This window comes from Ciona intestinalis, chromosome 11 (genome assembly GCF_000224145.3).
Source record: "Ciona intestinalis chromosome 11, KH, whole genome shotgun sequence".
Taxonomy (NCBI): domain Eukaryota; kingdom Metazoa; phylum Chordata; class Ascidiacea; order Phlebobranchia; family Cionidae; genus Ciona; species Ciona intestinalis.
In genome coordinates, this window is record NC_020176.2 from 3,693,261 (window position 1) to 3,715,697 (window position 22,437).

At 35.1% G+C, this 22,437-nt stretch overlaps 5 protein-coding genes across 8 annotated transcripts; 3 read left to right on the forward strand and 2 right to left on the reverse strand.

Annotated features, from left to right (window-relative positions):
- Nucleotides 1-6: 6 nt before the first annotated feature.
- LOC100184248 (conserved oligomeric Golgi complex subunit 2-like) lies at nucleotides 7-17,758 on the forward strand. Of its 4 annotated transcripts, none has more exons than XM_002132015.4 (17): nucleotides 9,990-10,996; nucleotides 11,322-12,433; nucleotides 12,704-12,865; nucleotides 13,043-13,108; nucleotides 13,393-13,560; nucleotides 13,712-13,801; nucleotides 14,099-14,278; nucleotides 14,530-14,654; nucleotides 14,843-14,975; nucleotides 15,146-15,285; nucleotides 15,466-15,549; nucleotides 15,786-15,936; nucleotides 16,234-16,384; nucleotides 16,545-16,686; nucleotides 16,837-16,977; nucleotides 17,151-17,343; nucleotides 17,442-17,758. In XM_002132015.4, exons 2-17 carry the CDS (start codon nucleotides 12,332-12,334, stop codon nucleotides 17,529-17,531), a joined length of 2,118 nt encoding a protein of 705 aa, XP_002132051.1. In that variant the 5' UTR covers nucleotides 9,990-10,996; nucleotides 11,322-12,331; the 3' UTR covers nucleotides 17,532-17,758. The 4 variants fall into 4 exon arrangements, with proteins under 4 accessions (XP_026692350.1, XP_002132051.1, XP_026692351.1 ...); XM_026836550.1 differs by lacking the exon at nucleotides 9,990-10,996 and adding an exon at nucleotides 11,039-11,144; XM_026836551.1 differs by lacking the exon at nucleotides 9,990-10,996 and adding an exon at nucleotides 11,050-11,148.
- On the reverse strand, nucleotides 1,808-7,665 carry LOC100181824 (pre-rRNA-processing protein TSR1 homolog). The gene is made up of 17 exons (XM_002125994.5): nucleotides 7,368-7,665; nucleotides 7,014-7,117; nucleotides 6,443-6,649; nucleotides 6,023-6,179; nucleotides 5,803-5,951; nucleotides 5,545-5,652; nucleotides 5,199-5,351; nucleotides 4,796-4,961; nucleotides 4,406-4,569; nucleotides 3,897-4,066; nucleotides 3,607-3,766; nucleotides 3,424-3,534; nucleotides 3,146-3,272; nucleotides 2,783-2,896; nucleotides 2,398-2,538; nucleotides 2,150-2,224; nucleotides 1,808-2,034 (listed from the first exon to the last, which is right to left on the reverse strand). The coding sequence occupies exons 1-17, from the start codon at nucleotides 7,471-7,473 to the stop codon at nucleotides 1,847-1,849; spliced, it is 2,400 nt and encodes a 799-aa protein (XP_002126030.1). The 5' UTR covers nucleotides 7,474-7,665; the 3' UTR covers nucleotides 1,808-1,846.
- Nucleotides 8,012-9,099, reverse strand: atg5 (autophagy protein 5; the record flags this gene model as incomplete). Its single annotated transcript, NM_001078417.1, is given in 1 exon segment — nucleotides 8,012-9,099. A coding segment is annotated over 1 exon segment (807 nt).
- A 271-nt stretch (nucleotides 17,759-18,029) lies between the features above and the next one.
- On the forward strand, nucleotides 18,030-20,198 carry LOC113473997 (uncharacterized protein C5orf34 homolog). Its single transcript, XM_026836554.1, has 2 exons — nucleotides 18,030-18,202; nucleotides 18,320-20,198. Exons 1-2 carry the CDS (start codon nucleotides 18,146-18,148, stop codon nucleotides 20,060-20,062), a joined length of 1,800 nt encoding a protein of 599 aa, XP_026692355.1. The 5' UTR covers nucleotides 18,030-18,145; the 3' UTR covers nucleotides 20,063-20,198.
- Nucleotides 20,172-22,424, forward strand: LOC100179512. Its single transcript, XM_026836555.1, has 4 exons — nucleotides 20,172-20,349; nucleotides 20,476-20,642; nucleotides 20,889-20,977; nucleotides 21,294-22,424. Exons 1-4 carry the CDS (start codon nucleotides 20,264-20,266, stop codon nucleotides 21,843-21,845), a joined length of 894 nt encoding a protein of 297 aa, XP_026692356.1. The 5' UTR covers nucleotides 20,172-20,263; the 3' UTR covers nucleotides 21,846-22,424.
- Nucleotides 22,425-22,437: the final 13 nt, after the last annotated feature.

Genomic DNA, 22,437 nt, shown 5'->3' on the forward strand with positions numbered 1-22,437 from the left:
ATTAAATAATGCCTGTAATCCTGTTGTGAACATTCCAACGTAGATATGGGAGAACTTGGCAATGAAGTGTCCACTGCTCTTACATCCCATGATGCAAACCTTCCTTCTCCATTTGAAGTCCTTGCTCAAGATAATTTGAACGACTCAGTTGATCCTGCAATTAAATATATTGTCAAGGTAAAATTAAAATTCCGTGAATATTATAGACAGCTGGATAAAAGTGTATGTCGTATGTTTGACCTTTACCTTTTGCTTCTGATCTTTTATATTTATGAAAACATTTAGATATAATATGCAAATGAGCTATGAACCAAAGATGTGTGGTAATTTAGTATTATTATAAATTATTCAATCTATATACTTTATTTGGGTTTGGTGTGTCATAAATTATTAGTTTTCTCTTCTAACTAAGAAATAATCAAGATAAATGCAATATATTAATATAGCAAGCAATTTTCGTTTAATAAACAAAGTACCATAGCTTATTGCTGCATACTGCCCTAGGTATTGGCACAAAACTCTCCGCATAGGTTTGGTTGGTGTTATGTTTGGTTCGATGAGTTGTTTGCTGCCGTCAAACTGCTGATTCAGCAACATTTTCTTTCAAACTACAACTCAACATTCGCTGAATATTATTACGAACTGCAAAGAAAAGTAGTTGGCAAATCTAACGCAAATATATTTCGATTCGGAACAAAAATAAGCTTCAAAACATTGGCAGTTCTCGTACTTTTACCATACATAATGACTAAATTTAAGTCACTGTATTTGTCTGTAAAAGAAGAAGCAGATGTGTCAACTGTTAAGAGTTTATCCAAGTTAAAACGTGCTATTTACTATGCATACCCACTAGTGCACATGTCCTGGCATACATCAGTGTTATATTATAACTTCATGTTTGCTATTGGAAAGACTCAATTCCATTCACCATTCTACAAACTCCTGAACACCAAGCTGTTTGTTAAAAGCCCTTTGGATTCACTCTACAATGAAAATATGTGAGTTTTGTTTATTTTTAGCCTAGTTTATTACTATCCCATCATTTTTAAAGTATTTACCTTTTTAGCGCCACTGGTATCACAAAGTTGTGCACCCAGCTCATGACAGGAGGTGTCCATGTTGGTGTCTTTGCCCTTCAGTTTGTCGATTGGTGGTATAACAGTGAAGGGAATGAGGATTTGAAACAAATGCTGTCAAACCCAATTCCTAAACCTCCAGAAAACACATTAAAAGAAACCAAGATTCCAGTTCCAAGCGGAAAAATCTGCCCACTATGTAACAAGTATGTTTAGCTAAATATTAGTATTTTATTATTAGTTTTTTATCTTGATCTGGTTCCACTTACTATCGTTGTAGTGGATGTAGCCTGTACTCAGATTATCATTTTTACTGTGGCTTGTTAAAAGAAGATTGTATACACAAGCTAGATGTATATCTAGTGTATACCTTGGGTAAATGGTTTTGAATTTAGTACCTTATATTCGATTATTTTTGAGTTTAATAAGTCATCTTTTATTTCAGATCTCGAAGAAATGAAACAGTTTTGCAAACATCTGGATACGCTTTCTGCTACACTTGTGTGTATAAGTTCGTGAACAAACATGGTGCCTGTCCTGTCACTGGTTATACTACCAACATATGTCACCTCATCAGAATCTATTAGTAATTTTAATTTAGTCGCAATCACTTACTGATCTATGCAAATAAACTTTAAGTAATTTTATTGTTTATTTTGTTTTTGTTAAATTCTTTGTGACCTTGCAAAAGCACTCTCTTCACTCTGCACTGATCAGTATACAAAGAGGGGTCTCTTAATTTCTTTTTATTTCCGCAACGCATAACACTCTCAGGATGAAAAAAACTCTTCATCAAATGAAGTTGTACTGCCCATGGATGATGCAGCATCTGTGGTGCATACTGGAGTCGCTGGTTCATACGACCACTTAGGGAACACCCGCTTGTACAAAGTCATGAGCACCGTGTCTTGCGATGTAAGTTGACTGTCAAATGTGCACTTCATATGACCATGCGTACCTGGGAAAATACTTGTACATTACTTATTATTTAATGAGACAATAATGTTATTGAACCATAACCATAAGGATCTTATATTTTGAAGAAATAAATAAACCAGACTCTTACACCTTACCAATAGGATCTCTTATGTGACCTCTTCTTCCCCACTTTGTACGAAGTTCGACTGGTTTAAACCAGTTTATGTCCTCTGTAAATTATGCGGTCGATTAGAAATATTCAAGGATACTAAGCCGGACTGGGCATATCTGGATATGTAACTTTTTTCAAGGGTTTCATGATATTACATCTTCAGCAAGACATATCATAAGAGCTGTAATTTAGGCCATTGTTGTCCCATACATACGACTTTTAATCCACTACCTCTGTTGAAGAACATATATCTAATTGTTGCAGCTCTCTTGTTAATTCGGAAAGGATGTCCACTTAAAACGATTCGCTTCGTTATTATACGATCTGGATCAATTTTATACAAAGAACCTGTTGCAACTAGAGTTGCTTCACCTGGAAAAAAACACATTTGTGTTTAAAAACTTTTTGTATAAGTGTTTAAAAACTTTTTGTACAGGGTGTGTTGCTGCTGTCTATGTTTCAGTGACCACATAGTTTAGTCACAAATTTTTAAACTGTAAGAGAGATTTTCCTTGTGATTTCATTGAAATATTTCTTTGGCTGTTGAGGATGTCAATTATGGCCTGGAACTCATGGCGTGCCACATTGCGGGACCTCACCCATATAGAACGCTTACCTTGTCTTTCTTTAAAAGCAAGCACATTTGCCGATGGAAAAGTGATTGGTGCGTACACTGTTGCTACGATGATGCCTTCTTTTGGGAAATATCTCTCCATTTTATGCTTGGTGCCTGAAACATATTAGTGACTTATTACATTTTGACAACATACTCTCTGTTGTTGTAGAACAACAAAATGGTTGATATCCTTTTCCACACCATACATGTTAGACTTAGTTAATGCTAAGGTTGAGTTGCCAAATATATCTAGGATTTTTTAGTAACCACTGGGTTAGTGTACAGGCTCTAGCAGTGTCGTATTACTTTTAATGATTGACTTTACCCATTGAGTCAATTCATGTTCACAATGTTTATATTTACCTGCGGTATGTTGAGAGAAAATAACTTTTGATCTAAACCTTCTGAACCCGCATTGAAAGAGAAGTTTGTCTTTATTTTTAATGCTGTGTTCACCATGCTGCTTCAGGGTGAAGTGCAGGACACTCAACTGTGGAGGGTTATAAATTCTCACTTTACAATACATACACCAGACGCAATAATGTATACAAAAATACATTCTGCTATGTTTTGCAAAGGAAGCTAATGTTGGAACATACGTTATTCCTTTCCATTACATCATACCAATAACTCCATCATACCTTTTGTTCATGAGGAAATAATCCAAACATTGTGATTGGTGATTCTGGTGTGTGTGATGTAACAAACAGCTTTGGAACATTCATAAGATGTATTGTGACATAAGTACCAACCTAAATCAAGCAAAAGTGGTTAACAGTCATCTCCTCTCTAAAGAGAATACCAATTACTAACAAGACACTTACACCAACACTGTAGTTTTCTTCCACCTCCAAGTTTCTCATTCGTTTTCTTGTTCTATCAAACGACTGAAATTGAAAAATCCTCGCATAATCTCCTGGTAGGTTCTCTTTCGGGTCCCATGGTGAAGTTCGGAAACTTTTGAGACCCCTATATCTTTGAAATCTGCCGGAAATATTGGACAAGTTTTTTAAATCTTATTGCTAAGCGCTGTTTTGCAAGTATTAAATGAGGTGTACGTCTTTCATGCGACCACTCCATACTTGTCTATTTAACCAAAAAATTATTTTTTTACCTGGTTCTGGCCGGGACATCTGATGGAGTATCCACCTCATCTGGGAACATCTGATGACTTCTCTCCTCCCGGAACCTCATCAAGTCTGCCTCGTCATCGATGACATCATCATATTGACTTGCTGAGTCATCAGCCTCAGTGTCGGCAATTGTCATGCTGTCATCGTCGAGCTGGGAGAAAAACAGGTTTATTTATAAGAGTGAATGCATGAATGCATCATATTAAACCTACACATTTAGCCTACCAGCGAATGACGTGTGTCTGGTTTATAAGAATATTTAAAGACACTCATGACCCATGCTTCACAGCATACATGAATGCACCAAATGAGTCTGGTTTAAACACCCAAGGTTACAGTTTATCTACATTCTGGTGTATAAAAAGACATGAAGGTTACAGCTCGCCAGGGTGCATGAGTGTCTTTTACCACAGAAGGGTAGTTCAACCAACAACAAAATTTTAGCAACTACAAGGCAAATGGACATTATTATTTATCTTCATCTTCCCACCTGCGATCCCTCATCATCCAGAGGTTGCATCACTTGATCTTGCTCCTCTTCATCCGAACTCCCCTCCCTCCAATCCTCGTCACTATCAAGGATCCACGCAGCTTGGTAATCAGAAGTCCCGCGTGGAACTTTTTTTACCAATTTTCGTGTTTCTCCAACTGCATCTAATAACAGGACTATTGAAGCAACAGTACACAAATAAATTCAGAAAGAGAAGTTTTAAGAAAACAAATGGATTTTACATGACAGTTATTGGGGTAATAGGCATATTTTAGCCTAAATCTCATATTCCATAGCTTGTCAGCTCCAGGACTTCACCCAAATAGAATAGAATAAGACAAAAAACACCTCATAACTTCCCTACTAAGATCAAAATATTCCAAATCTTACTTTCTTGCTCGGCTTCCACAATCTCTTCCTCTGTCGGCCATGTTTGCTCCCCATCCAAAGGATCAACATCCGCTTCCAAAACGAGATCCTGGATCTTCTCCGGATGCGAGGATACCGTTTCCCCAGTCTCTTCGTAAGCTGAGTTTACTTTTACATCACATGACATCTGAATTTTGAATAAAATCTCTGAATGCATTTTCTTATCGCTCATAGCCATTAGAAGACTGTACATAATATAAATGATAACAAACAAGTTGTATTGGATGTTGAACTGTCGGTACCATTATAAATTGCTAGAAGAACTGTTTTAAGTTGCAAATGCATTGCTGCAACAAAAAAACAACCTTTTGTTTCATTTGTAATAAAGGTCCTAGACATTTGCTAAACCAGCAACATGAGTTACCTCATTCTCACTCTTGTCTTGGTTATTCTTCTGCACATTCCATGGGCAGTGTTCTACCACTGTATCAACCTGTTTAATTTGATAATCTCCCCAACCTGGCAAGTGAACCAGCCGGTTAACATCCAATGCGGAGCCTCGTACGTGGCCGGTTATCTGTGTGTTTTAAAACTTTAAATCCCAAAATACGGCTTAGCATTTTGACTATTTTACAAGGGGAAAGATGAATGTCACAATACTTTGCTAATTAATATGTAACTTTACAGTTTATACATTAATGGTTGATTGACCAGGGACCAAATCTTATTTAATTCAATACAATAGCACAACATGTTAAAAGTTATTTTACCTTTAGCACACCCATATCTGTCTCACTATCTTCATAAGCCAGTTTTTCAACCAGCATATATGAGCGTCGTTCACGCATTCCAACAGCACGTCTCTTCATTTCAGCCACCTGGAATTGTATATTTGGTAGTAAAAGATTAATTACAGAATAATAAACCCCTATCCTCAGGACTCTTAGACTTATAAAAACACTATCAGAAAATATAGGATTTAGGTGCTAAATCAAAGCAAACCGCTCCAGCTTTTGTTGCCGACTTACCATTCTCAGCATATTAAACGCTTCAGATTCATTGTCCACTGAAAATAGTTTCACATCAGCTACATATTGCGCAATACATTTTGTGATTTCTTTTTTCGTTGGATTTCTTTTCTTCATTGGCAGTTGTGATATTCCTTGCACACAAAACACTGAAACAATTTTAAAATCAGTACTTTTATTTAAAACTAAAATAAAGAATAAATATGGTTAAAAACAGAACCTTGTGATGACAGGCCTTGTGCAAGCAAACACGATAATATATCATATCCCTTTTCATCCATTGTTTCCTCCTCGGTTGAAACGAGAAAAACTACGGAGTCAGCAACCCTGGCACAATCTGCTATGTCATGTAAACTGGCTGAGCCGGGTTGAAAAATCTGTTAATATTGAAGTTTGTTATGAGACTAATCTGTTTTGAGTTATGGAACAATACTTTTAGGAATCGAATTAGGCTAGGCTACCGTATGAATGCATCGAAAAGATTAAACTGCACTGCAGTTGGGGTGGGACATATTGAACTTAATAAAGATTGGAATCATTTGTTAAACTATAAGACTCCATTCGTATAAACATAATTTACCTATTGATCGGTTTATAAAGAGAAAGATTAAAAATTAAACCCATATTTAATCCAGTTTACCTGGAACCTGTGTTTTAACCTTGGAACATTCATTGAAAATCCAGCTGTAGTTAGAGCAGCTTCGCTTGGTACAGCTCCATCCAATGTACCACAAAGTTTTATTGCATCCGAGAACTCAGATGTGTTGACATTCTTGTGAAGTGGAACCAACAATGTAAGATGAGGTGGGTTGCTCCCAACGCCAACATTTCTTTTCCTATTCAGAACCTAAGAAAATAAACCCATGTGTAACTCTATTGAATTAATTGTTCCTGTAATGCTTATCTCAATTTTAAAACGGCTCTTTTAAAAATTTACTCTGATACAGATATTTCGGCATCCTATAGCCTATTATACTCATTAGGTTTCAGAAGAACTGTGGTAGAGTATTAAACGTAGACTAGAGAGAGAGATATAGTTATGCATAGGTGTCAAAACTGGAGTGGCAGGGCTTCCTTGGAATGTTTTACCTTACATTACTCAGTAAAAATCCAAACCAGATTTGTTTTAAAAGAATTTCCTTCTAACTATTTCTTCCTCCTGTGTTTTAAAAAGTTTACAGTTTTTATTTGTACATCAATGTTCTATAAACCTGTTCACGCTTTGAAGAACGTATCTGCTGCGATCGATGCCTCCGGTCAACTTTCTGTTGAAGCTTCTTTTGACGTTTTGTTAAACCTTTCACTTCTACTCGACCTGTGATAAAAATATTTTGAATGAATGCAACATATTTAACCTCGTGGGTAGGCCATAGCAGTCGTATAAGACCGGTTTTCTCTTATAATATCATGCTTACTTACCCAGTACCACATAAGTATCTATCAATTACCAGCAATAAGCCACAGTATACTGCCATGCTTTGATAATTTTTGTAAATAATGTTGTTTAAAAGTAGAAATATAATATAAAAAAAAAAGATTTTAGTTAAAAGATGTTTAAGTCTTGCCTTTGTTAGAAACATCGACTTGACTCTTGCTCCGATGTCGTCCAGTTTTATGCGACTTGTTCTGTTGCTTCCATATTCCTGGTTTGTGTTGTCCTGGTGTCACCATTATTTAACAACTTACATTAGTATTGTACACAATGCACAACCTAATACCTTATGTGTGTAAATATATGCATGTATAATTGCCCATGAAAAATATGCCCAATAAATATTCGCCAAGTAACATAACTAATGTCCAGAAACAAAATTAAGTGCATTAAGAATGTTTTCAATTCAAAAGTTTTAGTTAAATTTTGTGTAAATTATGAAAATTCGTTAGTAGATACGTTAAAGCTGCATATTTTTCACTAATGTTAATCAATCAAGTATATATGTGGTGTATTGCTGATTAAAGTTATATAGGCTATACATCCACATTATAAAATAATAATCCAAGTATTTCAACCTATAAATAATTGTTTCGGTACTTGTCAAAAGCACAAATCTTTGAGCAACTTTAGTATTGCTTATAATGAAACTTTGAACAAAAACAGAATAAAGATAAACAAGATAATAATAATGCTATGTAATTTTAGAGTTGAATACAGATGGAAAACTCTATCTGTAATATTGCCTAATGTAATTGAAATAGTAGCTAGCTAAAACAAGCATTTTGCTAATGGTTTTTGAAACTCTTTAAAACAAAATTCATGACTGGTGTACACAAATGTGTAAGAAGTTGTCTGCATAACTAAAATTTTCACTTAGCCACTGCAGTGAGCATGTTAAAGGTGGCTCTATCCCCTGAGTTAAAACTTTCACTTTTAAAGGTAATGTTTTATCGTTGGCAAAAAAGGAAGGCAAGCATATTGTCAATGCTTCATTTAGTGTGAGGTTTTCATTATTACTTGGTTTAAAAAGTTTTTGAATTATTCGATTTTGAAAGTAGACCCGCAATGGAATAAAACGAAAGTAGTCTGTGGTTTCAAAACCGGACATGAATTGTTTGTTTATCGACCAAAACTCATCAAAATTATCCATCTTTACTCCGTGCCAAAGTTGGTCATGCTGTGTTTCTCTCATTCCATTTATCACTTGTCCTTTATGCTTAAGTTGATCTGCTTCTTTGATAACAGACATGTAATGCGCTTGAATCTCTTTTTCGCTATTACAACGGATCAACTCCCCTTGAGGAAAGTTCTGGAAATGTACCGTGATAGGCCATGGTAAATCAGATGTAGTGTCACAGTGCAGATCAAACAGAAGCCCACAAGGATAATGCCAACGCAGAGGATTCCCGTTGAATTCAAACCATACCTCTCCCCTCTTTTCCTCCTCCATATAATGGGAAAAATGTTCGACCATTTTTGAAGTAAAAAGAGAAAGGTAAGATGACCTTGGCAGCATCATATAAACAGGTGAAGGCTGCTTAGAACTGGATACTTCATAACTAGCAAGGCTAAATGCAGCTGGAATCTTTCCCTCCCATAGTTTCCGTGGTATGCTACCTGCCATACCCAAGTATGACGATTCCTTACTGAAAATATATCCAAAGTTGTTTCAGATATTTCAATGACCAAATACTACATAATCGTACATATTCAAATTGTTTCTATCTCAGTAGTGTCTGAACAAGTAAAAAGATTGGAACATTTATTTAAAATAAACTAAACTGTTTGGTTAGGAATATGTAGCTTTGTTTCTTGTCACAACATTATTTTTATCATTATGTTTGATTAAGTTAAGTTTAGAAATATTGAAATATTATATCAAATTAAAAAATCGTAAGTGGTGGTATACTGGTCAACTGGTATAGAGTTGATATTACACGCCGAACGTTACATATATACACTGGTTTGAAACATGGCTTACTTAAAAATATCTCGGCTGCCTAACCGTCATATGAAACAACCTACGCATTTGCCACCTTATGTACCCCGCGTGTAAAAACGCACCTAAAGGTAACAGGGACATTCTCCCCCAAGATCATCAAAACACACATGTTTCTTGGCCGCACGATGGCGCATAGGGGTTTAATAAATTGACACAGAATGACTTCCGATAGAATCGAAAATAATGTAGCTTACAAACAAACAAATCGATTTAATATCCTGCAAGGACAAAAATGCAAGTTTACTGTTTAATTGGACAATAAAACATGGCGTTCGGGCTGCCATTGGAACAGACCTGAACAACGTAAACTACTGTTTTTCATATTAAACCGAAGCCAACTATATCTTAACACGGTGATACATGCGTCATTGGCCCGTAATAACCGAGTCATCTATCATTACTGTTGCCGCTTTGTGATTTTAAAATGGTGTTATTTTGGTAAATGAGTTTGCTTTAAATTTTAAAAGCATTTTTATCTCAGGACACAAAGTATAAATTTAAAACGCATTTGAAACGGATTGTTATTGGCTTATAGGACCTTATTCAAAGCGTTCAAAATATCTTGATTGCGCATTCTCGAACAATGAGTCAGGACGTTTTTATGCACACTGTACAAATAAACACCGGAAGAAAAAAAGAAATTATCAGGTCAGCTGCAAAGCATCTCAGCTACAGCGTAAACAAGAGTTAGAACCGCGCAGTTCCATTTGCGCAGCGTGTGAGACATACAGGAAATACGTTTAAATAGACGGAAGAAATTCGTTGAACAGAAAGCAGCAGGCGGTTGGTTAGATATTGTTGCGAAGTTTGCAATGGATTGGCTTGCTTTTATAAACTGCTTGTAGTAAGCAGCTATAAATAGGCTGTGATTCGCAGGGTATAAGTGACGTTAGTTGTTCGCCTGGCAACGCAGCGTAAAAGTTTGTATCAAATTACGCATTAAATTGCCTACAACGAAACAGAAAGAAAATGTCTGCTCGATCTTTAATAGGGTCTTTCCTCTTACTTCGTGTCGACGCTTATAGGCTAAATATGGTAAAGGCTGATGCATAGCAGTTTAGCGTAAAATTATCCTGTTGTGTTTGCGTCTCCCGACCAGGATGTGCGTGTTGGGCAGACATTGGGATTTATTTAATTAGGCCTATATAGGGTATATATAGAAACTATTATTAAATAAGCATATGTGTTCTGTACATGTCACACACAATATAAAGATACATGCGAGGTGTTATTATTTGACAGGATTTCGTATATAATAAGGTATGACGTTTCTGATCAGTGGTTTTAATTCGCCTCACAATATATTGCCATGTGAGTTTACCCAATTATACCCGCCTATACGACCACATTTTGAATTATGAGCAGGAATCGCCGTTGTGGTTATGTTTGCAATTGCTCACAACATACTTGACAAAGTGTATAAAAAGTTTAACGTAGGTTGTCAGCGATCTGCAGTGGTCATGTAACGGTCACATGTACACTGCATATAACCGACCTTCGTATTGCAGGGTTTTTCGTAGACTTGTGTTTTTCGTAGAACGCTGTTAAATTTCCAGCAAACATTTTGTGATGGTCTTGTAACGTCGCAATGCAATCGTTATAACACCTTTCTTATCTAAACTGTAACCATTATAATCACTACACAATGGGAAAATCACCTCCGAGCTATAAAGTGTTAGTCGTTGGCTCCAAAAACGTCGGCAAGTATTCATTGTGCCAGCAGTTTGTAAAAGGATGGATAGCAGAGAAACCTGGAGGTTCGTAGTCTTATCACCGTTTGCGTTAGTAGTAGACTCATCCCGCAGTTTTATTTTTTTTTTTAATTGTAGACTTTTCCACTAGTGTATATTTAGGATTTGATATCATGTAACCAGAAACTCATGTTTTGAAACCCAACATCGTGCAGTACGTATGTGCCTCATTTGACTTTTACCACCAAATTTTGCGCGTCTTGAGCGTTTGCTATCGGCCATATGGCACATGAAAGATGATGTGCCATTTTCTTAAATTAACATTTAACCGCATGTAGCGTTGGTGTTGGAATTATTAAGCCGCAATACATGCCTTATTTTGTATCCATAGACGACGGACCTATGAAAAAGACGGTCCAGATAAACAACACGAAAGTTGAATTAGAAGTTATCATACACGACGTTGAAGGGAAAGAAGAAATAGGAAAATGTGATGGTGTAATTCTAGTTTACTCGATTATCGATGCTGCTTCTTTAACCTTCGTTAAAAGTATCGCTTTTCAAAAATTGCACGTCGCTCTTGGGTCTCGATCAAATGCAGACCCTGGAAACGATAAAACAGAAGATGGCGAAACTACGAAGCTTAGACAAGCGGATGAAGGGTCAACCAAAGGAGTTGAAATGCCGACCTTACACCCAGAACAGGTCAGCTTATCTGTTCCAGTTGTTTTGGTCGGGACCAAGGAGGACGAAGCTAAGTTGTCTCGGCAAGTTGATTTATCTGATGCCGAGACACTAAGCCAGGAGCTTTCGTGTGTTGGTTTCTTTGAGACTGCAGCCCCTTGTAATTCAAATGTGGCAAAGGCTTTTGAGTGCGTCGCAGAAGATATTGTGAATAAAAGAGCAAATACAGTCACACCTGAAACCAAAAGCGGCTGCTGTATCGTGCTGTGAATTGCTTTTTTATACGTATTGTATAACGAACTATTTTATATGTTTTATGTTTTTTAATGATTTTATAGTCATTTCGCTGCACATAAACTTTGCTCAAAGTGATTTTATTGGGAAAATATACACAATCATGAAATTACACTATTTAAAAAAACTGTATTTATTTTTGTAAACTCTACAGTGACACTGTAAAGAAAATCCCTATTTTAAGTGTCACAGTTTACTAAAATTTAATTTAAAATTATCTAACACACAAAACTCCCCAAAAACTGGTTACGTCGCTTTAGTAAAATTTCTATTGTAAGCCACGCTTAATAACAGGGAAAGTCCCGAAAAGTGACGTAGAAAAATTATATTTTGCTAAAGTTTGTATATCGTGCATTCGTGCTTAAATAAGATAATTTATAATAAATAACAAATAGTTAGTCAGAACTGATAAACTGGAACATCATGACAGAGTCGACAGAGATGGAAAAATCAAAGCGCCCGAAAGTTTCTTTGCTTCCAATTGCACCTTCTACTTTATGTTTTGATAAAAATGAGTTTATGAAAGTATGTTCGTGTTAAAATTATTGTTTCGCATATAGAAAAGTGCACATTATCCTTATATACAAGCTTACTACTGATAACAACGGCTGTTGACAATGACATTTGTGGCAGCAGCAGAAAGTTATTTTCAAGCCTCCCATTTTTTAAATAGTTGAACTTTAAAAGCTATTACTATTTGTCTATACAGCATTCGAATGCTCTATCTACTCTTTAGGACTTCAACCATAAACCTACAATCCACCTATTATTTCATATTCATTATCTCAATTACAGGCAGATTTCAGTGTTGACCACTTTGTTGCTGATTGTAGAAGACGAGTTCAACTGGAAACACTGCGGCAAGACCTTGAGATTTATTTTAAAGTTCTTAAAAATGCAATGATTGAACTGATCAACAAAGATTATGCTGACTTTGTTAATTTATCTTCAAATCTGGTGTGTTCATACTAATTCATATTAAAATCCCTTATTGCAACTTTTACTACAAAATCAATTCATTATTTTTCCACATGTTATTTTGAATAAAAAGGTTAAAAGTGTGGCTTTAAATATAAAGCTTGCAATATCTTATCAAGTTAAATTCCTTTTTGTAACATATCTTCATCAATTTAGGTTGGAATGAATAAAGCGATTGAACTTTTAAGGGAACCGTTGTCGAAAATCAAAGTTGACGTAGGGGTAAGGTTTTTAATTCTAGCTACTGCTAAACAAATATTTTGTCTCTATGTGTTAGTTACGTGTTGGTACACTGGTTTTTATATTTTAGCAACTTTCATTTTGCTGCTTATTTCCCTCTCTTCCAAGTATTAATTAACCTGATCTTTGTTACTGTATTTTAAGATATTCCAGTTTAAAAATCACTACAACACTGCAAAAACAGTTGGTTTTTCTAAAAGCCAGATTTTATAGGCTATTCCATGTAATAAATTTTCTTAGTAAAAGTACACCATGTAATCCTCCAGGAGGTTGTTGAAGTGATGAAGAATAAAGTGGAGGAGGTTGAAAGATCACTTGGCCATCAGAAGATGGTGGGAGAGAAACGGATTCTTCTTTCTCATATGAAGGGCTTGTTGCAAGCGGTGGAAAAGATTGAACATATTCAGAGATCGGATGATTCAAACACCGGACAGGTGTGGAGAGAAATAGGTTTAGTTTTTGTGCCTGTTAAGATATATTTAGAGTATAAATTTATTTAGTGATTCATATTTTAAATTAGTGAAAATTTATTTCAATATTTTCCTAATGGCTACAACATTGCATATTTTGTTTGTTTTCTCTTAGGTTCTTGAACGTATCGCCGGTGAATTCAACCAGCTTCAACATCATGCCACGTTTTGTAAAGGTTTACCTGTTCTTAATCATATAAGGCCGGTAAGCTATTGTGAATTAGTGTGTATAAGGTTATTGGGATGACGCACATGATATAACTTGATAGTGAGTGTAGGGTGTATGAACACACTATGTGTTTGTTGTATTGTATAAGAAGACACTCATGTTGCAACTTGAGAGTGAGCTAAGATCTATGAATACACGATGTGTCTATGCTTTATACACCCATGTTATGTTTAGACTCAAGTGTATGATAGACCTCTATTGACTATATATTATATTAGAAGATACTTAAATATGCCTACTTTATTTATGACAATGAATTTTATTTTGTTCCAGCGAATATCAGACATTACCAGCAATTTACAAAATGGTTTGGAAGGAGAATTGGTGCAGGGTATTGCTTCTAGTGATCTACGCAGCATACATCGCTGTTTAAACTCATATGCATTGATTGGGAAAACAAAGGATGCAGAAAGTTTAGTTCGGGCCCATGTTGTTCAACCATGTCTACACCAGGTAGGTGGTGTAACTATAATTTAAAGATACTTTGTAGTTTGTTTTAAGGTTAGGCATCGCCTGTTTTTGCCAATATTCATTTGTGTAACAAACTCTGACCAATTGCCAGTAGTAAATACTGAAATTTTTATATTTTTTCTAATTGGGGACAATTAACATCTGTGTCTGACATAGCCAATATGGTGTTGAGCAATTTAGGTGCATTTCAATACTAATACTTTCACGATTAATATACGAAACAAACATTCCAGGTTATAGTTGAACACAATGGAGATAGCGGAATAAACAACTTGAAATATTTATTCAACAAAATATTAGAATCGGTTCCTGCTCAATTGAAACTACTTTGTGACATCACATCAGGAAGACAATTACAGTAAATATTTAAATAATGTTAGTTGCCATTTTTTCACGCAGTAGATAACATTTTGACCTTTTGCCTTTGCATCAAACTAGATTCTGAATAGGCCCCCCATAAAAATTATTTCAAAATGAAAGTTATTCTTAGTTTTTTAGAGTTTTTAATTATGCCAAATGTAACATCTTGATGTTTATTTGTTGCAGACTTGGAGATCAGTTTAGGGGAATCCCGGGTTATGACTTCATGATCAACTCGGCGTGGCCTGAAGTTGTCTCTTCATTGGAGACTAATCTCCCTGGAATATTTGCATCTGGTGATCCTGACATGTTCCACAAGGTAGGTGGATTGTTCAAAACTCAAGGATTTACTTTTTATACTAATACTAATACTAGTATTAGTAAGCTACTTTTAATTTTTCATGTTTTTTATTTTAAATATATACTAGTAAGTTACTTTTTATTTTTTTTTATGATTTTTATTTTATTTTAATATGATTATTCCAACAGAGATACAAGCTATGTATGGAATTTATTTGTAACTTTGAAAGGCACTGCGGCTCTCAAGCGTCAATCATCAAACTTCGTCAAAGTGATTCTTACAATGTTCTCATGACGCACTGGAGTTTGCCTGTCTACTTCCAAATTAGGTAATACTAGTGTTTTAAAATTGTTTTTGTTGAAAGCTGGGATGGGATATATCTTTTTACGCTATTTGAGGTTACTTTATTCTATAATTGTAATGTTTGTAATTGACAACAAAATTCGTTATGCTTCAAAAAAACTTTATATGGGGAATGAGGTGTAAAAATAAATAATTTATTTAATAGATTTCAGGAAATTGGAGGAAACTTTGAGTCTGTGTTGTCTAATACTGAACAAGCATTACTCAGTGAAGAAGGAAAAACATTCAGGTGACTTTTTGCCACATACATAATGTTTATATTAACCGCTCTGTATTGGCCCATTTTGTATTTTTCCATTTGGTTTTAGCTAACAATACCCATATTAACATAGTGATATGCTTACTTAATTCCTTTCGTTCTGTATTAAAATTTTGTACAACTTAAATATTGTATTATGAGTTATTATGTGACATTGTTATATGTTAATAATATATTCTTCAAAATGGGGACACTTCTATTTTTAGACTGAAGTCCACTTCTGTGTTATGGGATTGCATAAGAAGGTGTTGGAATATCGATGTTTTTCTACCAAGTCTAATGCACAGGTTCTGGAAACTCACACTGCAGTTGTTAGCAAGGTATAAAACATGGATACAAAAGATTCAGAGGGAACAGGTTGGTTTCTTATTTACAGCAATTATATCCCATCACTGCTGGTGCCATTATATTAAGCTTAAATGTGCAGTATGTATACAATGTACATATAGTTGTGTTCACCCTCTACTGTCTTTATACTGAAGGCATAGGCCTAATGCAGTGATGTATTAATTCAACACATAAAACATAATAAAAAAACATATTACTCATGAATGACAGGTAGAAACAAAACGCTTGTTTAAAAATGTTTATAATTATCTTTGTAGTTGAAAAATACAAAAAGCGACACTCTAAATAACTTATTGGTCATTATAGATTGCCAATGATTCTCAGTTTCCTTTGGGTAAAGTAGCTGAAATCGCTTTGGACATCGAAGCACTTGTGGATCATGTAAACACTTTCTATCTTGATGAAATTCAACCCAAAGCCACAAAACAAGGGTTGAAAGATGTTGACATTTTACAAAGTTTGTAATTTGCACTTAATTTTTATTGATAAGTAAATGTTTATCCTGTTGTATGTCAACTTCAAAGTTATACTACAAGTGTCCTAATTTTTACGCCTTGTCCCAGTTGAATGAATATATTTTTTAATTTTACAATACCCTAATATTCCCATCAACCCAGGAGCACTGAATGATATTTTCTCTGAATTGAAAACACACAAAGATGATCTAATAAACCACATTGTGACATCACTATCCTCACAGTCTATTGTGTTCTTAAAACAAGCTCAAGACGTACCAAGACTTTTTAGAAAAACAAACAGGTTTGGAATTTACAATTTAAAAAACAATTGTTTGTTTTTACTTAAAATCTAAAGAGATGTTACCAAGTTAGCCTCTGTTCATTTTGTGTATATAAATTAAAATGTCAATTGATTGTATATTATAAACTAGTATCTAGTTTTAAATTTCAGACCAACTCCAACAGAGCAGTCAACATACGTTACAAACCTAATGAAACCAATTGTTGCTTTCCATGGTGGGCAAACATCTTATATAAATGATGAGTTACTCTCACATTGGTTGACGCAGGTGGCAATACCAATATCGGACAGGTATAAGGTTTTGAATTTATATAAAGTAGGACTAAAACTATTGTATGTAACCATAAACGAATGCAGGAAAAGCTATTTTAGAAAACAAGTGTAATATGCTATGCACCAACAGATTTTATAATGAAATGAAAGCTAGTACTGGAGTTAATAATTTTCCTTTCATTTCTCTTCAGATTTCACAGCGTTGTGTCCGAGGTCCTCACTTCTGTGAGGAAGATGGAAGAGAGCTTGCTCCGATTGCAGAAGATGAGGTCTGGAGGAAAATCTTCTTCCAGTAACCTTGCAGCATTGGCGGGATCCTCTTTATCAGATGATGATAAAATACGACTTCAGTTGTTTATTGACGTCACCAGTTTTGGAAAGCAGGTGATAATTAGAGAATATGTTTGATTTTGCTTAAAAAGTGTGCGTAAAAGGTGTGCAGAAGGACATAATTATAAAAACTAAAAGATCGTTCTGTGCAGATGTCAGCTTGTGGTGGGAAAATGGACACAATACCAGTGTACCAGAAACTATTCCAGTTGGTTGAAGAAGCCAAGAAGAACCCTAGTTGAATTGAATAATTCAATATTTAGTTATACTTATCAGATTATATACAATGGATTGCTAGTATCAATGGTGGCTACTTATATTTTTGCATATTATCCCATATAAAACGCGCAATAATAAAGTTATGAGATGTGTTTAAAGAAAGTGAGTTTTTTAGGTAAAAAATTGTTTATTTGAACTGCTTGTTATATGGTGAAGAAGTAACTGTTCAAATGAAAAACTCCGGTGGTTGTAGATATTTGAATGTATATCCTTCCGTTTCTCGCTAGAAATGCTAGCTTTTCTTCCAAAAATGTTTAATTCAAAAATTATTCACATCTCTAATTCGTTAAACGCATGTATTCTGTTCAAACATACCATTGTCTAAAGCCCGCAAGAATATAGGGTCTGCTCTAAACGTGCTCCCCTAAAACTTATCGTTTTTACACAGAATCAAGGACCATAGAAATCTAATATGTCTGCAAGTTTTTTTTTGTGCGGTGGGAATTTTTTAAATAAACGTAAAACGATGTTGTAATTTGAATGTTTATTGTTGTTCATTATCCATTGATGTAGCTATTGGATATACGTGTTGTATTTTTAGATGTATAGTACGTAAATTTACACGTTGCATTAAAAGATGGCGAATCCAATGCAAACAGTGAAAGAGCTCGCTGAGAAGAACTCCGTTTTGCAAGTAAGTACAAGATAATGCTCGTGTTCGATTAACTGGTTAACAGGCTAGGTTTATGTTAGCTTTGCATAATGTATGTTAAGTTGAAATAGTTGATTTTTTAACATATTTGTGTTTTAGGTTTTGATTTTCAATGACGACAGTGTTGAAGTTCAGTTTAAAGATCGTTCAGTTTTACAATTATCTCCTTGTGGTGCAAACTATCAATACCACCAACCAAGCACAGATGGATTAAGATTGGTGGAAAATTTAAACACAATTCGACAGCGGTCCAAATTTGCAACAAGCGATACTAAAACACAGGTTGATTTTGCTGTTTCTGTAAGAAACCTGTTTGCAGTTGGTCCCTATATCGCTGCAGAATTCCACCATTTATGTGAAGGTGTCGTACGTCTGCATCAAGATGTTACTGATTATGTTTGGCCAGTTGTATCAGAGAAAAACCCAACTGACGGCAGCATTGTGGTGGATACTGATGGAAAAGTTACAGTTTGTGCAAAGAATGACGCAGCTGAGTTGGTGCTTTGGGCATGTCAGAATCAAGTTGAAGTGAAACTCTGTGTAAAACTAAACGAATCCAAAGTTTCTGCCAAGAATGTGGATAGCAATGCAGCTAACAAACAATATGCTGTTGTGAAACAACTTTTTTCTGCAAGCTGTTGTCCGGACAGATGGAAATACCCACTGCAAGTTGCTTTGAATGCAAGGTCTGGTTGTCAAAGTGAAATTGCCATTCTTAATAAATTGCACGCCGTCAAGGCACTTCCAGACAATTGTCCAAAGCCCTTTAAACACCAGTGGCGGACAAACACAAGTGAAGAAAGCTTAACTGAAGATTCTAACTTATCACTTTTGCCCCACAAGCGTGTAAAGTGTATGCTCTTCAATGGAAACATGTATTGGTTTTTCCATAATGAAATCCATAGTAATAATACCCAACATGACATTGAAGTCTGGCTTAATGATGGAAGTATTCTCACTGGCTCAACGGGTAGATTTCATTTCTCCTACAAAGAATACAAAAGGGATGAAAATATGAAGCTTGTGCTTTCAAAGGAAAGGATGTACACTCCAACAGCTTTACCAATGGATGAAAAACTAAAAAATATTATTTTACGAGTCATGAGGCTTTGTTCGACGGATACAAAATTTGAAAATGCTTCTTCAAAACCAGTTGAATCAGCTTGCTGGGTGGATGCGTATCCAAAGTTGAAAGGAAATGCCAAAAGTGGAGATCTGGGTGATTTACAAAGTGATAATGTGAATCCTAGTGGGTATGTTATTGTTCCAAATCTTGGTAAGTTCTCTTCTGCGGGTGGGAGTGTCCAAGTTTGTTTTGATGACGAAGCAACGGTCCATGCAGCATTGTCATCAGAAGATTGGAAGATGATCAAAAAGTCTTCAGAAAATCTATCTTCAATTTCGGCAAGAATTCTGCTTCCAAACAAGCGCTACCATGTGTGCAGTAACATCCTAAACTGTGATACTTCTATCTTCTTCTACATGAAGCATGTATGCGAGTGGTTGTTGTGGCTTGTTGCAGAGGAGGAAAAACGTGGAGGATTTTACCAAAACACCATTTATTGTCGAGAAAAATCAAACATGGTTTTAAAAGAGATTGAAAAAATAGCCCAGTTTAATTCAAGTGAAAGAATAGAATATGCTCGAGGACAGTGTGGATTTTCTTTCAGTAACTTTGAGTCTGAACAAAATCAAAATGTATACAAGCATCAAATAGTTCCACCTGAGTTATTTAGTTCGGTTGGTAATCTGATACCCAGCCCTGTTTCCAATGCATTAGAAAGCACTGGGAAAGCTATTGATGATATTTCATCATTTATTGAAAATATTCGCAAACAATAATTTTTGACACATTCTATTAATTCTATAGTTGTCCTATATTATTTATATTACATCCATTCTGTTCTTTGCACCATAAATCACTGTGCCACTAAAATGCTTATTAAGATTTATACTATTGGTGTGTGCTTTATTTACAGTCAAGCTAAGCTAAGACTTTATAGGAATATTAGTTCTTGTAAAGGAAGAACATTGAAGCAAAAAATGGTCTACAGACGCTGGTGTCCAGCTTGGAGCAAGAAATTTCCTTCCTTTTATCACGACAAAGAACAAAACTTCACATACTGCAGGTATTTGTCTTCTGCATTCTTGTTTTGTATATGGTTTTCCCTTTTCCATTTTCGTTTTGCGTGTAACAATTTCTGAAAACCCTGCTTTTCATTAAGCTAAAGATAACAATTAAAATTCTTTTGTAGGTTATGCAGATGTAGCAGTATACCTCATGCACAAGTATGTAAGTGGGCAACTGGTCTTACCCCTCCTTCTTCGGGATGGAGAATGAGGCGTCTGGTTCGTCATTTATCTTCATTCGAACACCAGACTGCGCATGCAACAGCTGTGGATCGTTGCCAATCTGTCATAGGTAATTTTTATACTTTATTGTTTATGTTTAATGAATATAGAATGTAGTTCTTAAATTTTGATGGTACTGCTAGAGTAAGTCCATGCTTAATGAAAGAATTTTGTAGCTTATACTTATTTGCAAATCAGCTCTTCTGGCATTTGTTTGCGTGCCAACATTTTTAAACTTCCATTCTGGTCATCTTCATCAGTAATTTAGATTACTTTGTTATTTGTAACCAATGTTATCCTGTTTGTTTTATACCAGATTACCAACAGAAGAACAACGGAAGTCTCCCACCAGATGCTGAGGATCCTGACTCCATACTGGGGGAAGCTGATTCTTTCTTTGTCAGTGTAAGTTATATTACAACCACAATTTTTAAGTTTTGGAATATATATCACATTAAGATTATGGTACAACTCATAAATATAAAACTGAACATAAAAATGTCGTCTTTGAAACTTTTTTGTCTTTGAGATAATTTACAGTTTGGTTATCATTTAAAAAATGTAATGGCTGGACCTCCAGATTCCTTCCTTTACTTTTGTTATTAACTTATTAATATGTTTTGGGGTAATGGCCTAACTGTGGCCTATATCTCAGGTCCCATGCCATGTTAAACTTCATTCATGTAGAGTATAAATACTAATTATTTTCAAATATTCTTAGTTTAGCCCGGTTACCTTCAGAAGTGTATTAGAGACGCTCACCTTTGAAGAGTTGACCCGTAAAGCTCATTCAACGTTTGAAACAGAACAACTCAAGTTTGGACATTCAGAATACTTCAAACAAATCAAAAGAAAGAGTAACCAGGACAGTTTGCGACCGTCGCTTGTTGTTAAATCCGCTAAGCTTGACCAACTTCCATCAGTCACAAAATATCCAGACATTGAAGCAGATGATGAAATGAGACAAGTTACTCTCGAAATCGCAACCAATCAAGAAACATCTGAAAACGACACAGATTCTGAGGTGGATTTGGCGAGCAAGGAACTGCATGGTGACCGCCATGATAACGTAAATTTCACAACAAGTAACGGACAAAATGGTGACAATTTTGATTCATCTTCCAACATAGCGTTGACCTTACCACCAAGCTTTGATGAACTTATTCAAACACAAAAGAAACTTGTTAAAGCTATCGAAAAACTTGTTGAAGTACAAACTGAAACTTTAACTGCTGTTAAAACACTTATTAAACAAAATAAAAACAGCACGTAGCTGGAGATATTATTGTACAGTACTATAGTTATTGTATAGTACGAAAAGATGTCCAATCTTACCCCTACCTACTGTACTATTTTTCTGCTGAAAATACTTTAAACCCAAAATCATAAACACCATGAGATTTTAAATCTTATGATATACTAGATCATGATATTCAAAACAATACCTATATTTTAACAACATTATCAGAGGTGTTTAACCTGCAGTGGTGAGGTAGCCATGTCAAGATTTTTTAAAAACTTTTACAATAAAGTAAAATTTCTGAGCACCCAAAACATTCTAATTTCGCTATTTTTGAACTTTTTTGTTTTATTTCAGCTTCATGCGGTTTTTGAAGTTTTTATCATGAATTATGTGTCTGGTCTTGTGTTTGTGTACAATGTACATGATGTTAAACCTTATAATATCAATGCTTGTATCTTAAGATAAGCATATGGATTTTACATTTGTTATTGGTAAAGGAAATTTACAAAGATTGTGAACATGTAGTTTAAACTTGTTTACTGTCACTAGCTCCAAATTTATTTTTGGTTTTTGGATTAAATATCTTATGCTTTTTGGCATTCTCAGTTAGTTTCGACCTGAA

Excerpts from the sequence above, each read along its gene's own strand:
- LOC100181824 (XM_002125994.5), bottom strand. The coding sequence starts at position 7,473 with ATGGTGACACCAGGACAACACAAACCAGGAATATGGAAGCAACAGAAC. Across the intron at positions 6,650-7,013 it reads GTTCTTCAAAGCGTGAACAG|GTTCTGAATAGGAAAAGAAA; the intron begins GTTTATAGAACA and ends TTATTTTCTTAG. Across the intron at positions 2,035-2,149 it reads TCACATAAGAGATCCTATTG|GTACGCATGGTCATATGAAG; the intron begins GTAAGGTGTAAG and ends GTATTTTCCCAG.
- LOC113473997 (XM_026836554.1), top strand. The coding sequence starts at position 18,146 with ATGGCGAATCCAATGCAAACAGTGAAAGAGCTCGCTGAGAAGAACTCC. Across the intron at positions 18,203-18,319 it reads AGAAGAACTCCGTTTTGCAA|GTTTTGATTTTCAATGACGA; the intron begins GTAAGTACAAGA and ends TTTGTGTTTTAG.
- LOC100179512 (XM_026836555.1), top strand. The coding sequence starts at position 20,264 with ATGGTCTACAGACGCTGGTGTCCAGCTTGGAGCAAGAAATTTCCTTCC. Across the intron at positions 20,350-20,475 it reads CAAAACTTCACATACTGCAG|GTTATGCAGATGTAGCAGTA; the intron begins GTATTTGTCTTC and ends ATTCTTTTGTAG. Across the intron at positions 20,643-20,888 it reads TCGTTGCCAATCTGTCATAG|ATTACCAACAGAAGAACAAC; the intron begins GTAATTTTTATA and ends GTTTTATACCAG.
- LOC100184248 (XM_026836549.1), top strand. The coding sequence starts at position 46 with ATGGGAGAACTTGGCAATGAAGTGTCCACTGCTCTTACATCCCATGAT. Across the intron at positions 13,561-13,711 it reads ATGATTCAAACACCGGACAG|GTTCTTGAACGTATCGCCGG; the intron begins GTGTGGAGAGAA and ends GTTTTCTCTTAG. Across the intron at positions 16,978-17,150 it reads GCAATACCAATATCGGACAG|ATTTCACAGCGTTGTGTCCG; the intron begins GTATAAGGTTTT and ends ATTTCTCTTCAG.